Source organism: Macaca nemestrina, chromosome 20, assembly GCF_043159975.1.
Source record: "Macaca nemestrina isolate mMacNem1 chromosome 20, mMacNem.hap1, whole genome shotgun sequence".
Taxonomy (NCBI): domain Eukaryota; kingdom Metazoa; phylum Chordata; class Mammalia; order Primates; family Cercopithecidae; genus Macaca; species Macaca nemestrina.
Window position 1 is genome coordinate 63,847,261 of NC_092144.1, and position 15,251 is coordinate 63,862,511.

Genomic DNA, 15,251 nt, shown 5'->3' on the forward strand with positions numbered 1-15,251 from the left:
TTTGTCCTGTGCGTTCCTTACTGGATGTTGGCATGCATTTCTATTGTCGTCCACTAGATGGCAGTGGCACCCACCCCAGAGCTCAAATATTACTATGTCCTGATGCAGCCAGGGCTTGGCAGGGCTGGTGGCCCTCTGAGGGCCCCTACTGGCCATTTTTCCCGGGCACCTTCTGTTGCCCAGGCTGGGGCGCAGTGGTGCAGTTAGAGCTCACTGCAGCCTCGACCTCCTGGGCTCAAGCAATCCTCCCACCTCAGTCCCTGGAGTAGCTGGGACTACAGGCATGTGCTGCTACTCCTGGGTAAATTAATTGTACTAATTAATAGTAGTTGGCTAATTAGTAATAGTGGAGTCTTGCTATGTTGCTTAGGCTGGTCTCGAACTCCTGGACTTAAGCAGCCATCTTGCCTCCGCCTTCGAAAGTATAGGGGTTACAGGCATGAACCACCGCACCTGGCCCCCTGCTGGGCTTTTACCCCTCCTGTTGGGGCCATCAAACCTCTCATAGTTGGTCATCCCTTAAAGCTCCGTCAAAATTTTCTCTTTTTTTTCCCACTGTCACCCAGGCTGGAGTGCAGTGGCACGATCTCGGTTCACTGTAGCCTCCACCTCCCGGGTTCAAGCGATTCTCCTGCCTCAGCCTCCCGAGTAGCTGGGACTACAGGCGCCCGCCACCACACCTGGCTAATTTCTTTTACTTTTAGTAGAGATGGGGTTTCACCATCTTGGCCAGGCTGATCTTGAACTCCTGACCTCATGATCCCCCTGCCTCGGCCTCCCAAAGTGCTGGGTGCTGGGATTACAGACATGAGCCACTACGTCCGGCCAGCTCCGTCAAACATTAATTTGATCCCAACCAGAGGGACTTTTGACTTTTTTTTTTTTTTTTTGAGACGGAGTCTCGCTCTGTCACTCAGGCTGGAGTGTAGTGGCACGATCTCAGCTCACTGCAAGCTCTGCCTCCCGGGTCCATGCCATTCTCCTGCCTCAGCCTCCCTAGTAGTTGGGACTACAGGCGTGCGCCACCACGCCTGGCTAGTTTTTTGTATTTTTTAGGAGAGATGGGGTTTCACCGTATTAGCCAGGATGGTCTCGATCTCCTGACCTCGTGATCCGCCCACCTTGGCCTCCCAAAGTGCTGGGATTACAGACATGAGCCACCGCACCCAGCCAGCTCCGTCAAACATTAATTTGATCTCAGGCAGAGGGACTTTTGATCTTAATCTGCATGAGTCTGTCTCTAGGAAGGAGCCTGATCATCATGCTGTGGGGGGTGACGAACCCCCACCCATCTTCATCTGTCCAGATCTCAGGGGGAGAGCCAGCAGACAGGACCATTCAGCAGCCAATGTCCAAATAAGGTTTTGTGACTCGAAGCGCTGCCAACCTACTGTGGGTCATTTTATTCAGGTCCATCCCAAATAACCTGTGGACACAAGAGTTGATATTATTCCAGCCCCACAACTGTGGCATTCAGTTAATAAGCCTTAAGTATCTATTGTGCAGTGTCGTGGTAAGACCATTCCATGATCCTCCAGAAATTCCACCCAACGCTGCTGGAAAGTAGGCTTATCGCGTGCTACACACAAGTCCCCAAGCTGTGTTAACTTGCATAATTTTTTTTTTTTAAGATTTTTTTTTTTTTTTTTTTTTGGAGACAGAGTCTCTCTCTGTTGCCCAGGCTGGAGTGCCTTGGCACCATTTCAGCTCCCTGCAAGTTTCGCCTCCTTATTTCACGCCATTCTCCTGCCTCAGCCTCCCCAGTAGCTGGGACTACAGGCTCCCACCACCACTCCCGGCTAATTTTTTGTATTTTTAGTAGAGACGGGGTTTCACCGTGTTAGCCAGGATGGTCTTGATCTCCTGACCTTGTGATCTGCCCGCCTCAGCCTCCCAAAGTGCTGGGATTACAGGCGTGAGCCACTGCACCCGTCCATAATTTTTTTTTTTTTTTTTTTTTTTCGAGACTGAGTCTTGCTGTGTCACCCAGGCTGGAGTGGGGTGGTGCAATCTCGGCTCACTGCAACCTCTACCTCCCATGTTCAAGGGATCCTCCCACCTCAGCCTCCCTAGTAGCTGGGACTACAGGTGCGTGCTACCATGCCCAGCTAATTTTTGTATTTTTAGCAGAGACAGGGATTCACCACGTTGGCCAGGCTGGTCTGGAACTCCTGACCTCAAGTGATCTGCTTATCTTGGCCTCCCAAAGTGCTGGATTACAGGTGTGAGCCACCACACCTGGCCAACTCATAATTTATCATAGCCTTATGAAGATGCAACTATGGTCTCCATTTTTGTCTCCATTTCTTTTTTCTTTCTCAAAGATGGAGTCTTGCTCTGTTGCCCAGGCTGGAGTGCAGTGGCATGATCTCGGCTCACTGCAACCTCCACCTCCCAGCTTCAAGCGATTATCCTGCCTCAGCCTCCCAAGTAGCTGGGATTACAGGCACGTGCCACCATGCCCGGGTAATTTTTGTATACAGCCACCCTCTCCCAGCCGTAAGTTTTTGTATTTATAGTAAAGATATGGTTTCACTATGTTGGCCAGGCTGGTCTTGAACTCCTGGCCTCAAGTGATTTGCCTGCCTTGGCCTTTTTTTTTCTTGTTTTCTTTCTTTCTTTTTTTTTTTTTTTGAGACAGAGTCTCACTCTGTCGTCAGGCCAGAGTGCAGTAGCACGATCTTGGCTCACTGCAACCTCTGCCTCCCGGGTTCAAGCGATTCTCCTGCCTCAGCCTCCTGAGTAGCTGGGATTACAGGCACACACCACCATGCCCAGCTACTTTTTGTATTTTTAGTAGACGGGGTTTCACCATGTTGGCCAGGATGGTCTCGATCGATTGACCTCATGATCCTCCCGCCTCAGCCTCTCAAAGTGCTGGGATTACAGGCATGAACCACCGCGCCCAGCCAACCTATATTTTCTTGAGACAAGTTCTTGCCTGGTCACCCAGGCTGGAGTGCAGTGGCGTAATCATGGCTCGCTGCAGCCTCGAACTCCTGGGCTCAAACAGTCCTCCCACCTCAGCCCCCTGAGTAACTGGGACTAGAGGTGTGTGCCTCCACACCTGGTGTTTTTGTGTGTGTGTGTGTGTGTGTGTGTGTGTGTATGTGTGTAGAGATGGGATTTTGCCATGTTGCCCAGGCTGGTCTCAAATTCCTGAGCTCAGGCAATTTTCCCACATCAGCCTGTCAAAGTACTGGGATTACAGGCGCCATCCCCTTTACCCAGCCTAAACTTTGATTGCATCACTGCACTCCGGCCTGGGCGACGGCAGGATCCCATCTAAAAAAAAAAAAAAAAAGCAATTGGAATTTGAACCCAGGCAGAGTAATTCTAGATTCTCACTGGAATTACAGTGACCTCCAGTGCAATTGGCAAGCCACGATGGTCCCCTTCGACAGACAAGGAAATCATCCAAGGTCACACAGCCGGTAGACGACATAGGTCATATTTGGCCTCATCTGTGTGCCCCCTAATTGCACATACCAGTGCAGAAAGTATTTGTCCATCCAGCTTATCTACCCTCATGCACCCAGCCCAATGTCTAGCCTCCTCCAGAAAGAACTGGTCATCATCCCTCACCAGAGAACTCGGAGCTTGCAGCCAGGATGGTTCAGCCGCTTGCAAAGCAGTCGGACACCTGTGTCCCCTAGGGCGTTGTTGGTCAGATAAAGCTCGGTCAAGGTCTGGTTGATCCCCAGGGTGAAGTAAAGATTCTTACAAGCCTTGGCCGTGAGGCCACAGCTATCCAGCCTGGTGAAGATAAGGAGTCGGTTAAGGTAAACATCAGGTGCTACTTATGTTATTTGGAGTCACCCAGGCTGGAGTACAGTGGTGAGATTTCAGCTCACTGCAACCTCCGCCTCCCAGGTTCAAGTGATTCTCCTGCCTCAGCCTCCCGAGTACCTGGGATTACAGGCGTGCACCACCACGCCTGGCTAATTTTTGTATCCTTTTATTTTGTTTTGTTTGAGACAGAGGCTCATTCCGTTGCCCAGGCTGGAATGCAGTGGCGTGATCTCAGCTCACTGCAACTTCCACCTCCTGGATTCAAGCTATTCCACCCACCTTGGCTTCCCAAAGTGCTGGGATTATAGGCATGAGCCACCACGCCCAGCCTCGGTAACATTTTAAAAAATTATCTGGGCTAGATGGTGTACTCCTGTAATCCCAGCTACTCGGGAGGCTGAGGCAGGAGAATTGCTTGAACCTGGGAGGTGGAGATTGCAGTGAGCCGAGATCGTGCCAGTACACTCCAGGGTGACAGAGTGAGACCCTGTTTTTATTTTTGTTTTTTTTTTTTTTTTAAAAACAAACCCCAAATAAACTAGATGATGCCTCATCCCATTCTTTTTTTTTTTTTTTTTTTTTTGAGACGGAGTCTCGCTCTGTCGCCCAGCCTGGAGTGCAGTGGCCGGATCTCAGCTCACTGCAAGCTCCGCCTCCCGGGTTCACGCCATTCTCCTGCCTCAGCCTCCCGAGTAGCTGGGACTACAGGCGCCCGTCATAGCGCCCGGCTAGTTTTTTTGTATTTTTTAGTAGAGACGGGGTTTCACCAGGTTAGCCGGCATGGTCTCGATCTCCTGACCTCGTGATCCACCCGTCTCGGCCTCCCAAAGTGCTGTGATTACAGGCTTGAGCCACCGCACCCAGCGCCTCATCCCATTCTTAATCCTTCAGATTAGGGCTACAGCTGGCCTGGCAGAAAGGTGAGGGCGAAAGTCACAACATTTGATTGGAATTTACAGAGTACCAGATTGAATTATTATTTTTTATTTATTTTTTGGAGACAGAGTCTTGCTCTGTCGCCCAGGCTGGAGTGCAGTGGCGCAATCTCCGCTCACTGCAAGCTCTGCCTCCTGGGTTCACGCCATTCTCCTGCCTCAGCCTCCCAAGTAGCTGGGACTACAGGTGCCCGCCACCACGCCCGGCTAATTTTTTTGTATTTTTTAGTAGAGACGGGCTTTCACCATGTTAGCCAGGATGTTCTCGATCTCCTGACATTGTGATCGGCCCGCCTCGGCCTCCCAAAGTGCTGGGATTACAGGCGTGAGCCACCGCGCCCGGCTGATTATTTTTTTTCTCAAGACAGAGTCTTGCTCTGTTGCCCAGGCTGGAGTACGATGGTGTGATCTCGGCTCACCGCAACCTCCACCTCCTGGGTTCAAGCGATTCTCCTGCCTCAGCCTCCTGAGTAGCTGGGATTACAGGTGCCCACCACCACACCAGGCTAATCTCTGTATTTTTAATAAAGATGGCCATGTTGGCCAGGTGGTCTCGAACTCCTGACGTCATGATCCACCCACCTCAGACTCCCAGAGTGCTGGGATTACAGGCATGAGCCACCGCTCCTGGCCTGAATTATTATTTTTGAGACAGAGTATTGCTCTGTCTCCCAGGCTGGAGTGCAGTGGTGCGATCTTGGCTTACTGTAATCTCGCCTCCTGGGTTCAAGTCATTGTCCTGCCTCAGCCTCCTGAGTAGCTGGGATTACAGGCATGTGGCACCATGCCCAGTGAATTTTTGTATTTTTGTAGAGATGGTGTTTCACCGTGTTGGCCAGGCTGCTCTTGAACTCCTGACCTCAGTTGATCCACCCGCCTGGGCCTCCCAAAGTGCTGGGATTACAGGCATTAAACTACCGTGCCCAGTCTCTTTTTTTTTAATTTTTGAATTTAAACTTTTTTTTTTTTTTTTTTTTTGAGACAGAGTTTCACTCTTGTTGCCCAGGCTGGAGTGCAATGGCACGATCTCTGCTCACTGCAACCTCTACCTCCCAGGTACAAGCGATTCTCCTGTCTCAGCCTCCCAAGTAGCTTGGATTACAGGCATGCGCCACCAGGCCCGGCTATTTTTTTTTTGTATTTAGTAGAGACAGGGTTTCACCATGTTAGGCTGGTCTCGAACTCCTGACCTCAGGTGATCCACCCACCCCGGCTTCCCAAAGTGCTGGGATTACAGGCGTGCGCCACCACTCCCAGCCTTAAATTTTTACAGTTTTAAGTCTGGCAGCATCCCCACATCAGAATAAGTTCAGAGAAACTTCCTGTCTTTTCATTCCACCTCTCTTCTTGCTACCTGAATCTTTCGTAGTGAAGCAGGATAGTTCATAAATAGAAAAATGAAGGATGAGAAAGCGCTTCCACCGTCCAAATGTGACCACCGCCACCCCCTCCCTCCCCAGGGCTCACCACAGTTTCTGGAGTCTGCAGGTGGGATGTTGCAGCCCCTCAGCCAGCAACCACAGGCCCCAGTCTCCCAGGTCGTTGAAACTCAAGTCCAGCTCCCGAAGGTGGTGGTTGACCTGGAGCACCACAGAAAGACCCTCACAGGCGGCAGAGCCCAGCCGGCAGATGCCCAACCTGCAAAGACAGGATGCTAGGGCAGAGGGGAGGCGTTCCTCCTGCAAACATCTGCTGGGAGGACCCTGTGTCAAGCCCTGTGCTGGTTGCAGACAGAGGGACAGACTCAGTCTCTACCCTTGAGAGACGAAAAAGAAGACAGAAGTAGGAAGACGAGAGGAAGAGAGGAATAAAGGGACAGAAGGAAGCAACTAAGAATCAGGCCAAGCCGGGCGCGGTGGCTCACGCCTGTAATCCCAGCACTTTGGGAGGCCAAGGCGGGCGGATCACGAGGTCAGGAGATTGAGATCACAGTGAAACCCCGTCTCTACTAAAAATACAAAAAATTAGCCGGGCGCGGTGGTGGGCGCCTGTAGTCCCAGCTACTCGGGAGGTTGAGCCAGGAGAATGGCGTGAACCCGGGAGGTGGAGCTTGCAGTGAGCCGAGATCGCGCCACTGCACTCCAGCCTGGGCAACAGAACTAGACTCTGTCTTTAAAAAAAAAAAAAAAAAGAATCAGGCCAGGTGCCCTGGCTCATGCCTGTCATCCCAGCATCTTGGGAGGCTGAGGCTGGAGGATTCTTTGAGGTCAGGAGTTTGTGACCAGTCTGGACAACCAACAACTTGTTTGTACAAAAAAAGTTTTTTTTCTTTTTGCGATGGAGTTTCCCTCTTGTTGCCCAGGCTGGAGTGTAATGGTGCAATCTCGGCTCACTGCAACCTCTACCTCCCTAGCTCAAGCGATTCTCCTGTCTCAGTCTCCCAGGTAGATGGGATTACAGGCATGTGGCAACATGCCCGGCTAATTTTTGTATTTTTGGTAGAAGCGGGGTTTCACCATGTTGGTCAGGCTGGTTTCAAACTCCTGACCTCAGGTGATCCACCCGCCGCAGCCTCCCATCTACAATTTTTTTTTTTTTTTTTTTTTTGAGACAGAGTCTCGCAATATCGCCCAGGCTGGAGTGCAGTGGCACGATCTCGGCTCACTGCAACCTCCGCTTCCTGTGTTCTAGTGATTCTCCTGCCTCAGCCTTCTGAGTAGCTGCGACTACAGGCGCATACCACCATGCCCAGCTAATTTTTGTATTTTTAGTAGAGATGGGGTTTCACCATGTTGGCCAGGATGGTCTCAATCGCTTGACCTCGTGATCCGCCCTCCTCAGCCTCCCAAAGTGCTGGGATTACAGGCATGAGCCACCATGCCCAGCCGCATGTGTGATTTTTTTTTGTTTTTTGCTGGTGCCTTGATAAAAAAAAAATACACAAAATGTGTATTTTTGAGCATCTCTACCCACGTCTTGTACTAGTCACTAGGAGATACAGTGGGCATAGCTCCTACGCTTGTGGATGCCACCACACACACATATACACGAATGACAATTTTTTTTCTTTGAGATGGAGTCTCACTCTTGTCATCCAGGCTGGAGTGCGGTGGCACAATCTCAGCTCACTGCAACCTCCGGCTTCCAGGTTCAAGCAATTCTTCTGCCTCAGCCTCCTGGGTACCTGGACATCAGGCATCTGCCACCATGCCCGGCTAATTTTTATATGTTTAGTAGAGACGGGGTTTCACCATGTTGGCCAGGCTAGTCTTGAACTCCTGACCTCAGGTCATCCTCCCACCTTGGCCTCCCAAAGTGCTGGGATTACAGGCATCAGCCGCGTGTGTGATTTTTTGTTGTTGTTTTTTGCTGGTGCCTTGATAAAAAAATACACAAAATGTGTATTTTTTAGCACCTCTACCCACGTCTTGTACTAGTCACTGGGAGATACAGTGGGCATAGCTCCTACACTTGTGGAATGCCACCACACACACATACACGAATTACAAAATTTTTTTTTTTTTTGAGATGGAGTCTCTCTCTGCCGCCCAGGCTGGAGTGCAGTGGCACAATCTCAGCTCACTGCAACCTCTGGCTCCCGGATTCAAGCAATTCTTCTGCCTAAGCCTGCTGGGTACCTGGACGTCAGGCGTCCGCCACCACGTCTGGCTAATTTTTATATTTATAGTAGAGACGGGGTTTCACCATGTTGGCCAGGCTAGTCTTGAACTCCTGACCTCAGGCCATCCTCCCACTTTGGCCTCCCAATGTGCTGAGATTACAGGCAGGAGCCACCTCACCCAGCCTTCAAATTTCAATAAATGATGCTGAGGGGAAGTATGAGGTCATGTAGGATCATCAATCTAGGAAGCCAGATCTTAGCTAGGGATTAGAAAAGGTGTCCAGTTGGGTGTAATGGGTCACACCTGTAATCCCAGCACTTTGGGAGGCCAAGGCCAGAGGATCTCTTAAGGCCAGGAGTTTGACACCAGCCTAGGCAACAAATAGAGACCTTGTCCCTACAAAAAATAAGTAAAAATTGGCCGGGCACGGTAGCTCACACCTGTAATCCCAGCACTTTGGGAGGCCGAGATGGGCAGATCACGAGGTCAGGAGATCGAGACCATCCTGGCTAACACGGTGAAACCCCATCTACTAAAAATACAAAAATTAGCCGGACGTGGTGGCGAGCACCTGTAGTCCCAGTTACTCGAGAGGCTGAGGCAGGAGAATGGCGTGAACCCGGGAGTTGGAGCTTGCAGTGAGCCGAGATGGCGCCACTGCACTCCAGCCCAGGCGACAGAGCAAGACTCCGTCTCAAAAAAAAAAAAAAAAAAAAAAGGAAACATTGGCCAGGTGTGGTGGCATGTGCCTGCAGTCCCAGCTACTCAGGAGTCTGAGATGGGAGGATGGCTTCAGCCCAGGAGGTCGAGGGTACAGTGAGATATGATCACACCTCTGCACTCCAGTACTGGCGACAGAGCAAGACCCTGTCTCAAAGAAATACAAAGTAAAGAGTGTTCAGAAGAAAAATTGAACTTCTCTGGGCAAAGAGGGGACAGAGAGCAGAAGGCATGCCAGGGAACAAGAATTGCTTGTGCAAAGGGCTGTGTGTCAGAAAAATCCCCCTTTTTTTTTTCTTTTTTGAGGTGGAATTTTGCTCTTGTTGCCCAGGCTGGAGTGCAATGACGCGATCTCAGCTCACCACAACCTCCACCTCCTGGGTTCAAGTGATTCTCCTGCCTCAGCCTCCTGAGTAGCTGGGATTATAGGCATGCACCACAATGCCTGGCTAATTTTCTCTTTTTAGTAGAGACAGGCTCTTTCACCATGTTGGTCAGGCTGGTCTCGAACTCCTGACCTCAGGTGATCCTCCCGCCTTGGCCTTCCAAAGTGCTGGAATTAACAGGTGTCAGCCACTGTGCCTGGCCAGAAAAATCCTTTTAAAAAAACTAAGGTAGGCTGGGTGCAGTGGCTCATGCCTGTAATCCCAGCACTTTGGGAGGCCAAGGCAGGCAGATCATGAGGTCAGGAGATCGAGACCATCCTGGCTAACACGATGAAACCACATCTTTACTAAAAATACAAAAAACTAGCTGGGCATGGGGGCGGGCACCTGTAATCTCAGGTACTTGGGAGGCCGAGGCAGGAGAATTGCTTGAACCTGGGAGGTGGAGGTTGCAATGAGCCGAGATCGCGCCATTGCACTCCAGCCTGGGTGACAAAGTGGAACTCTGTCTCAAAAAAAAAAAAAAAAAAAAAAAGGCTGATGTAGTAGCTAGAGTTTAGGAGCAGAGGCAACCTGGCTTCCGTGATCCCAGGTGAGAGGGCTGCGTTCATGGTTTGGGACTCCTAGCGTGGTGAGCAAAACGGGACTCACCGGAGGGTCTGGAGCTTGCACGTGGGATGCCTGAGGCTCTCACACAGCAGCAGCACCCCGGGGTCCCCCAGCTCATTCAGGCTCAGGTCCAGCTCTCTCAGGCTGTGGTTCACACTGAGAGTTGAGGCCAGCTCTTCACAGGCGGCAGCAGTGAGGTGGCAGATCTTCAGCCTGCACAAAGTCCAATTCAACAAGCATTATGGAGGCTTGCTTGCTCTTTTTTTTTTGAGACAGAGTCTCACTCTGTTGCCCAGGCTGGAGTGCAGTGGTGCAATGTCAGCTCACTGCAACCTCCACCTCCCGTGTTCAAGCGATTCTCCTGCCTCAGCCTCCCAAATAGCTGGGACTACAGGAGTGTGGCATCACGCCTGGCTAGGTTTTGGACTTTTAGTAGAGACAGGGTTTCTCGCCATGTTGGCCAGGGTGGTCTCGAACTCCTGATCTTGGGTGACACGCCTGCCTCAGCCTCTCAAAGGACTGGGATTACAGGCGTGAACCACTGTGTCCAAGCCCCCGGTCTTAGCAGTAATGCATTTTCAGACAACCCAATTTAAAAATGGGCAAAAGGGCCGGGCGTGGTGGCTCACACATATAATCCCAGCACTTTGAGAGGCTGAGGCGGGCGGATCACCTGAGGTCGGGAGTTCAAGACCAGCCTGAGCAACATGGAAAAACCCCATCTCTACTAAAAATACAAAATTAGACTGGGCACAGTGGCTCATGCCTGTAATCCCAGCACTTTGGGAGGCCGAGGCAGGTGGATCACCTGAGGTTGGGAGATCGAGACCATTCTGGCTAACACGGTGAAACCCAGTCTCTACTAAAAATACAAAAAATTAGCTGGGCGTGGTGGCACATGCCTGTCATCCCAGCTACTCGGGAGGCTGAGGCAGGAGAATCACTCGAACCTGGTAGGCAGAGGTTGCCGTGAGCTAAGATCGTGCCATTGCACTCCAGCCTGGGCAACAAAAGTGAAACTCCATCTCAAAAATAAATAAATAAAAATAAATGAGCAAAAGGCTTGAATACACATTTCTTCAAGGAAGGTGTTCAAATGGCCAACAAGCACCTGAAAAGATGCTCAATCTCAGTAATCACTGGGGAAATACAAATCAAAACCGCGAGATAGCATCTCATACCCATTAGGATGCCTACTATTAAAAATAAATAGACTCCAGTCGGGCGTGGTGGCTCACACCTGTAATCCCAGCACTTTGGGAGGTGGGCAGATCATGAGGTCAGGAGATTGAGACCATCCTGGCTAACACGGTGAAACCCCGTCTGTACTAAAAATACAAAAAAAGAAATTAGCCAGGCATGGTGGTGGGTGCCTGTAGTCCCAGCTACTCTGGAGGCTGAGGCAGGAGAATGACGTGAACCCAGGAGGCAGAGGTTGCAGCAAGCTGAGATCACGCCACAGCACTCCAGCCTGGGCGACACAGCAAGACTCCGTCTCAAAACAAAAAAAAAAGCAACTAAAAATAAATAGAAACCTGTAATCCTAGCACTTTGGGCGGCCGAGGCGGGCGGATCACCTGAGGTCAGGAGTTTGAGACAGCCTGGCCAACATGGTGAAACCCTATCTCTACTAAAAATGCAAAAAAACTAGCTTGGCGTGGTGGTGGGTGCCTGTAATCCCAGCTACTTGGGAGGCTGAGGCAGGAGAATTGCTTGAACCTGGGAGGTGAAGGTTGCAGTGAGCTGAGATTGCGCCATTGCACTGCAGCCTAGCCTGGGTGACAGAGCGACTTTTTCTTAAAGAGAAAAAAAAAAAAAAGGGAGAAAATAGGCCGGCCACAGTGGGTCATGACTATAATCCCAGCACTTTGGGAGGTCGAGGTGGGCGAATCACCTGAGGTCAGAAGTTCAAGAGCAGTCTGACCAACATGGTGAAGCCCTGTCTCTACTGAAAATACAACAATTGGCTGGCGTGGTGACAGGCATCTGTAATCCTAGCTACTCGGGAGGCTGAGGCACAAGAATCGTTGAACCTGGGAGGTGGAGATTGCAGTGAGCTGAGATGGAGTGCCACTGTACTCCAGCCTGGGCCACGGGGCGAGACTCTGTCTCAAAAAAAAAAAAAAAAAAAAAAGGGTAATAAATAATAAGTGCTAGCTGGGTGCCATGGCGGTGGCTCACACTTGTAATCCCAGCACTTTGGGAGGCTGAGGCGGGAGGACTGGTTGATCCCAGGAGTTCCAGACCAGCCTGGTCAACATGGCCAACATGGTGAAACCCTGTCTCTGTTTAAAAAATAAAAGGAAACAAAAAGAAAAATTAGATTGGCGTGGTAGCATGCACCTGTAGTCCCAGCTACTTGGGAGGCTGAGGCAGGAGGATTGCTTGAGCCCCAGAGGTCGAGGCTTCAGAAAGTTGATATCACACCACTGCACTCAAGCTTTTGTGAGTCAATGAGACCCTGTCTCAAAAAAAAAAAAAAAGTTCAAGATGGTTCCTGCAAATCAGACTGGGACAGAACAAGAAACAAAACTGGGGAAGATGGTACATTTTATGTTGCATGTATTTGACCACAATTACATTTACTTTTTATTTTATTATATATTTTTTGAGACAGGGTCTCACCCTGTCACCCAGGCTGGGGTACAGTGGCTTGATCACAGCTCACTGCAGCCTTGGCCTCCAAGGCTCCTGAATACCTGGGACTCCAGGCACATACCACCCACCCCAGCTAATTATGTTTATTTTTTTGTAGAGATGAAGTCTCACTGGTTCCCAGGCTGCTCCTGAGCTCCTGTGCTCAAGTCATTCCAGAGGGTTGTGATTACAGGCGTGAGCCACTGCGCCCGGCCCTTCTGAATAGTTTTGATCCACAGTTGATGAAATTCACGAATGCAGAACCCATGGACACAGAGGGCTGACTGTGCCTCATTGGCATGAAGTACTTTCGTGGTATCGGGCAACCATCACTGCCATCCATCTCTGGAACTTTTTCTTTCTTTTTTTTTTGAGACGGAGTTTCGCTTTTTTTTTTTTTCCGAGACAGAGTCTCGCTCTGTCACCCAGGCTGGAGTGCAGTGGTCGGATCTTGGCTCACTGCAAGCTCCGCCTCCCGGGTTTACGCCATTCTCCTGCCTCAGCCTCCCGAGTAGCTGGGACTACAGGCGCCCGCCACCACTCCCGGCTAGTTTTTTTTGTATTTTTTAGTAGAGATGGGGTTTCACCGTGTTAGCCAGGATGGTCTCGATCTCCTGACCTTGTGATCCGCCCGTCTCGGCCTCCCAAAGTGCTGGGATTACAGGCTTGAGCCACCACGCCCGGCCGGAGTTTCGCTTTTGTTGCCCAGACTGGAGTGCAATGGCACGATGTTGGCTCACCGCAACCTCCACCTCCCAGGTTCAAGCGATTCTCCTGCCTCAGCCTCCCGAGTAGCTGGGATTACAGGCATGCACCACCACGCCCAGCTAATTTTGTATTTTTAGTAGAGACGGGGCTTCTCTGTGTTGGTCAAGCTGGTCTCAAACTCCAGACCTCAGGTGATTCGCCCGCCTCGGCCTCCCAAAGTGCTGGGATTACAGGTGTGAGCCACCACACCCGGCCCATCTCTGGAACTTCTTCATCTTCCTAAATGGAACCTCTGTTCCTGTTAAATGGTAACTCCCCATTTCCTCCTCTTCTAGGCCCTGGCAGCTACCATTCTATTTTGTTTTTTGAGATGGAGTCTCATTCTGTCACCATGGCTGGAGTGCAGTGGTGTGATCTTGGCTCACTGCAACTTCTGCCTCCCAGCTTCAAGTGATTCTCTTGCCTCAGCCCCCTGAGTAGCTGTGATTACAGGCATGTGCCATCACACCTGGCTAATTTTTATATCTTTAGTAGAGACGGGGTTTCGCCATGTTGGCCAGGCTGGTCTCAAACTCCTGACCTCAGATGATCTGCCCTCTTCGGCCTCCCAAAGTGCTGGCTGGGATGACAGGTGTGAGCTGCTGCACCCGACCTGTGGATGCATTTTTTTTTTTTTTTTTTTTTTTTTTTTTGAGACGGAGTCTCGCTCTGTCGCCCAGGCTGGAGTGCAGTGGCGCGATCTCGGCTCACTGCAAGCTCCACCTCCCGGGTTCACGCCATTCTCCTGGCTCAGCCTCCCGAGTAGCTGGGACTACAGGCGCCCACAACCGCGCCCGGCTAATTTTTTGTATTTTTAGTAGAGACGGGGTTTCACCGTGGTCTCGATCTCCTGACCTTGTGATCCGCCCGCCTCGGCCTCCCAAAGTGCTGGGATGACAGGTGTGAGCTGCTGCACCCGACCTGTGGATGCATTTTTATACCGTCATTCAATATGAAGAGATTTTCCATTTTATTATAGTTGACCCCAGGAAGAACTCACCATAAAGTCCGTAGTCTGCAGACTGGGTGCCTCAGTCCCTGGCACAGTAACCTCAGGCCCAAATCCTCCAGTGCATTTCCTGTCAGGTCCAACTCAACCAGATGTGGGTTGGTGCTGAGCACAGAAGCCAACTCTTGACAAGCCCCGGACTCCAGCTGACACTTCCTCAACCTTGGGAGGAAAGAGAGGTTGAAGGGGGTGCCGTCTTTTCTGTGTCCTGATCACTCATGCCCCAGCCTGTTTATCTTATTATTTAGGAAAAGGTTCTTGCTCTGTCACCCAGGGTGAAGTTCAGCGGCGTGATATCAACTCAGTGAAGCCTCGACCTCCGGGCTCATGTGATCCTCCTGCCTCAGCCTCCTGAGTAACTGGAATACATGTGTGCACCACCATACCTGCCTAATTTTTTTTTTTTTTTTTTTTGAGGTGGAGTCTCGCTCTGTCACCCAGGCTGGGGTACAGTGGCGTGATCTTTTCTCACTGCAACCTCCACCTCCTGGGTTCAAGTGATTCTCATACCTCAGTCTCTCGAGTAGCTGGGATTACAGGCTGGACTACAGGTGCCCGCCACCACACCCAGCTAATTTTTGCATTTTTAGTAGAGATGGGGTTTCACCATGTTGGCCAGGCTGGTCTCGAACTCCTGACCTCAGGTGATCTGCCCACCTTGGCCTCCCAAAGTGCTGGGATCACAGGCGTGAACCACTGCTCCTGGCCTATACCTGGCTGATTAAAAAAAAAAAATTGTAGGTCGGGTGCAGTGGCTCACGCCTGTAATTCCAGCACTTTGGGAAGCTAAGATTGGTGGATCATTTGAGGTCAGGAGTTCAAGACCAGCCTGGTCAACATGGGGAAACCCCAT

General features: G+C 50.8%; 1 protein-coding gene across 8 annotated transcripts in view; it reads right to left on the reverse strand.

Annotated features, from left to right (window-relative positions):
* Window positions 1-556: 556 nt before the first annotated feature.
* Window positions 557-15,251, reverse strand: part of LOC105497023 (NLR family pyrin domain containing 12) — a 32,440-nt gene continuing 17,745 nt past the window's right edge. For 4 of the 8 annotated variants that reach the window (XM_071087760.1, XM_071087759.1, XM_071087766.1 and 1 more), the window contains exons 6-10: window positions 14,390-14,560; window positions 10,048-10,218; window positions 6,195-6,365; window positions 3,586-3,756; window positions 557-1,426 (exon numbers count right to left, since the gene is read on the reverse strand). In XM_071087760.1, coding sequence (XP_070943861.1) covers window positions 1,339-1,426; window positions 3,586-3,756; window positions 6,195-6,365; window positions 10,048-10,218; window positions 14,390-14,560 — 772 coding nt within the window. In that variant the 3' untranslated portion in view covers window positions 557-1,338. The remainder of the gene's footprint in view (window positions 1,427-3,585; window positions 3,757-6,194; window positions 6,366-10,047; window positions 10,219-14,389; window positions 14,561-15,251) is intronic. The other 4 variants (XM_071087764.1, XM_071087761.1, XM_071087762.1 and 1 more) reach the window with 3 other exon arrangements.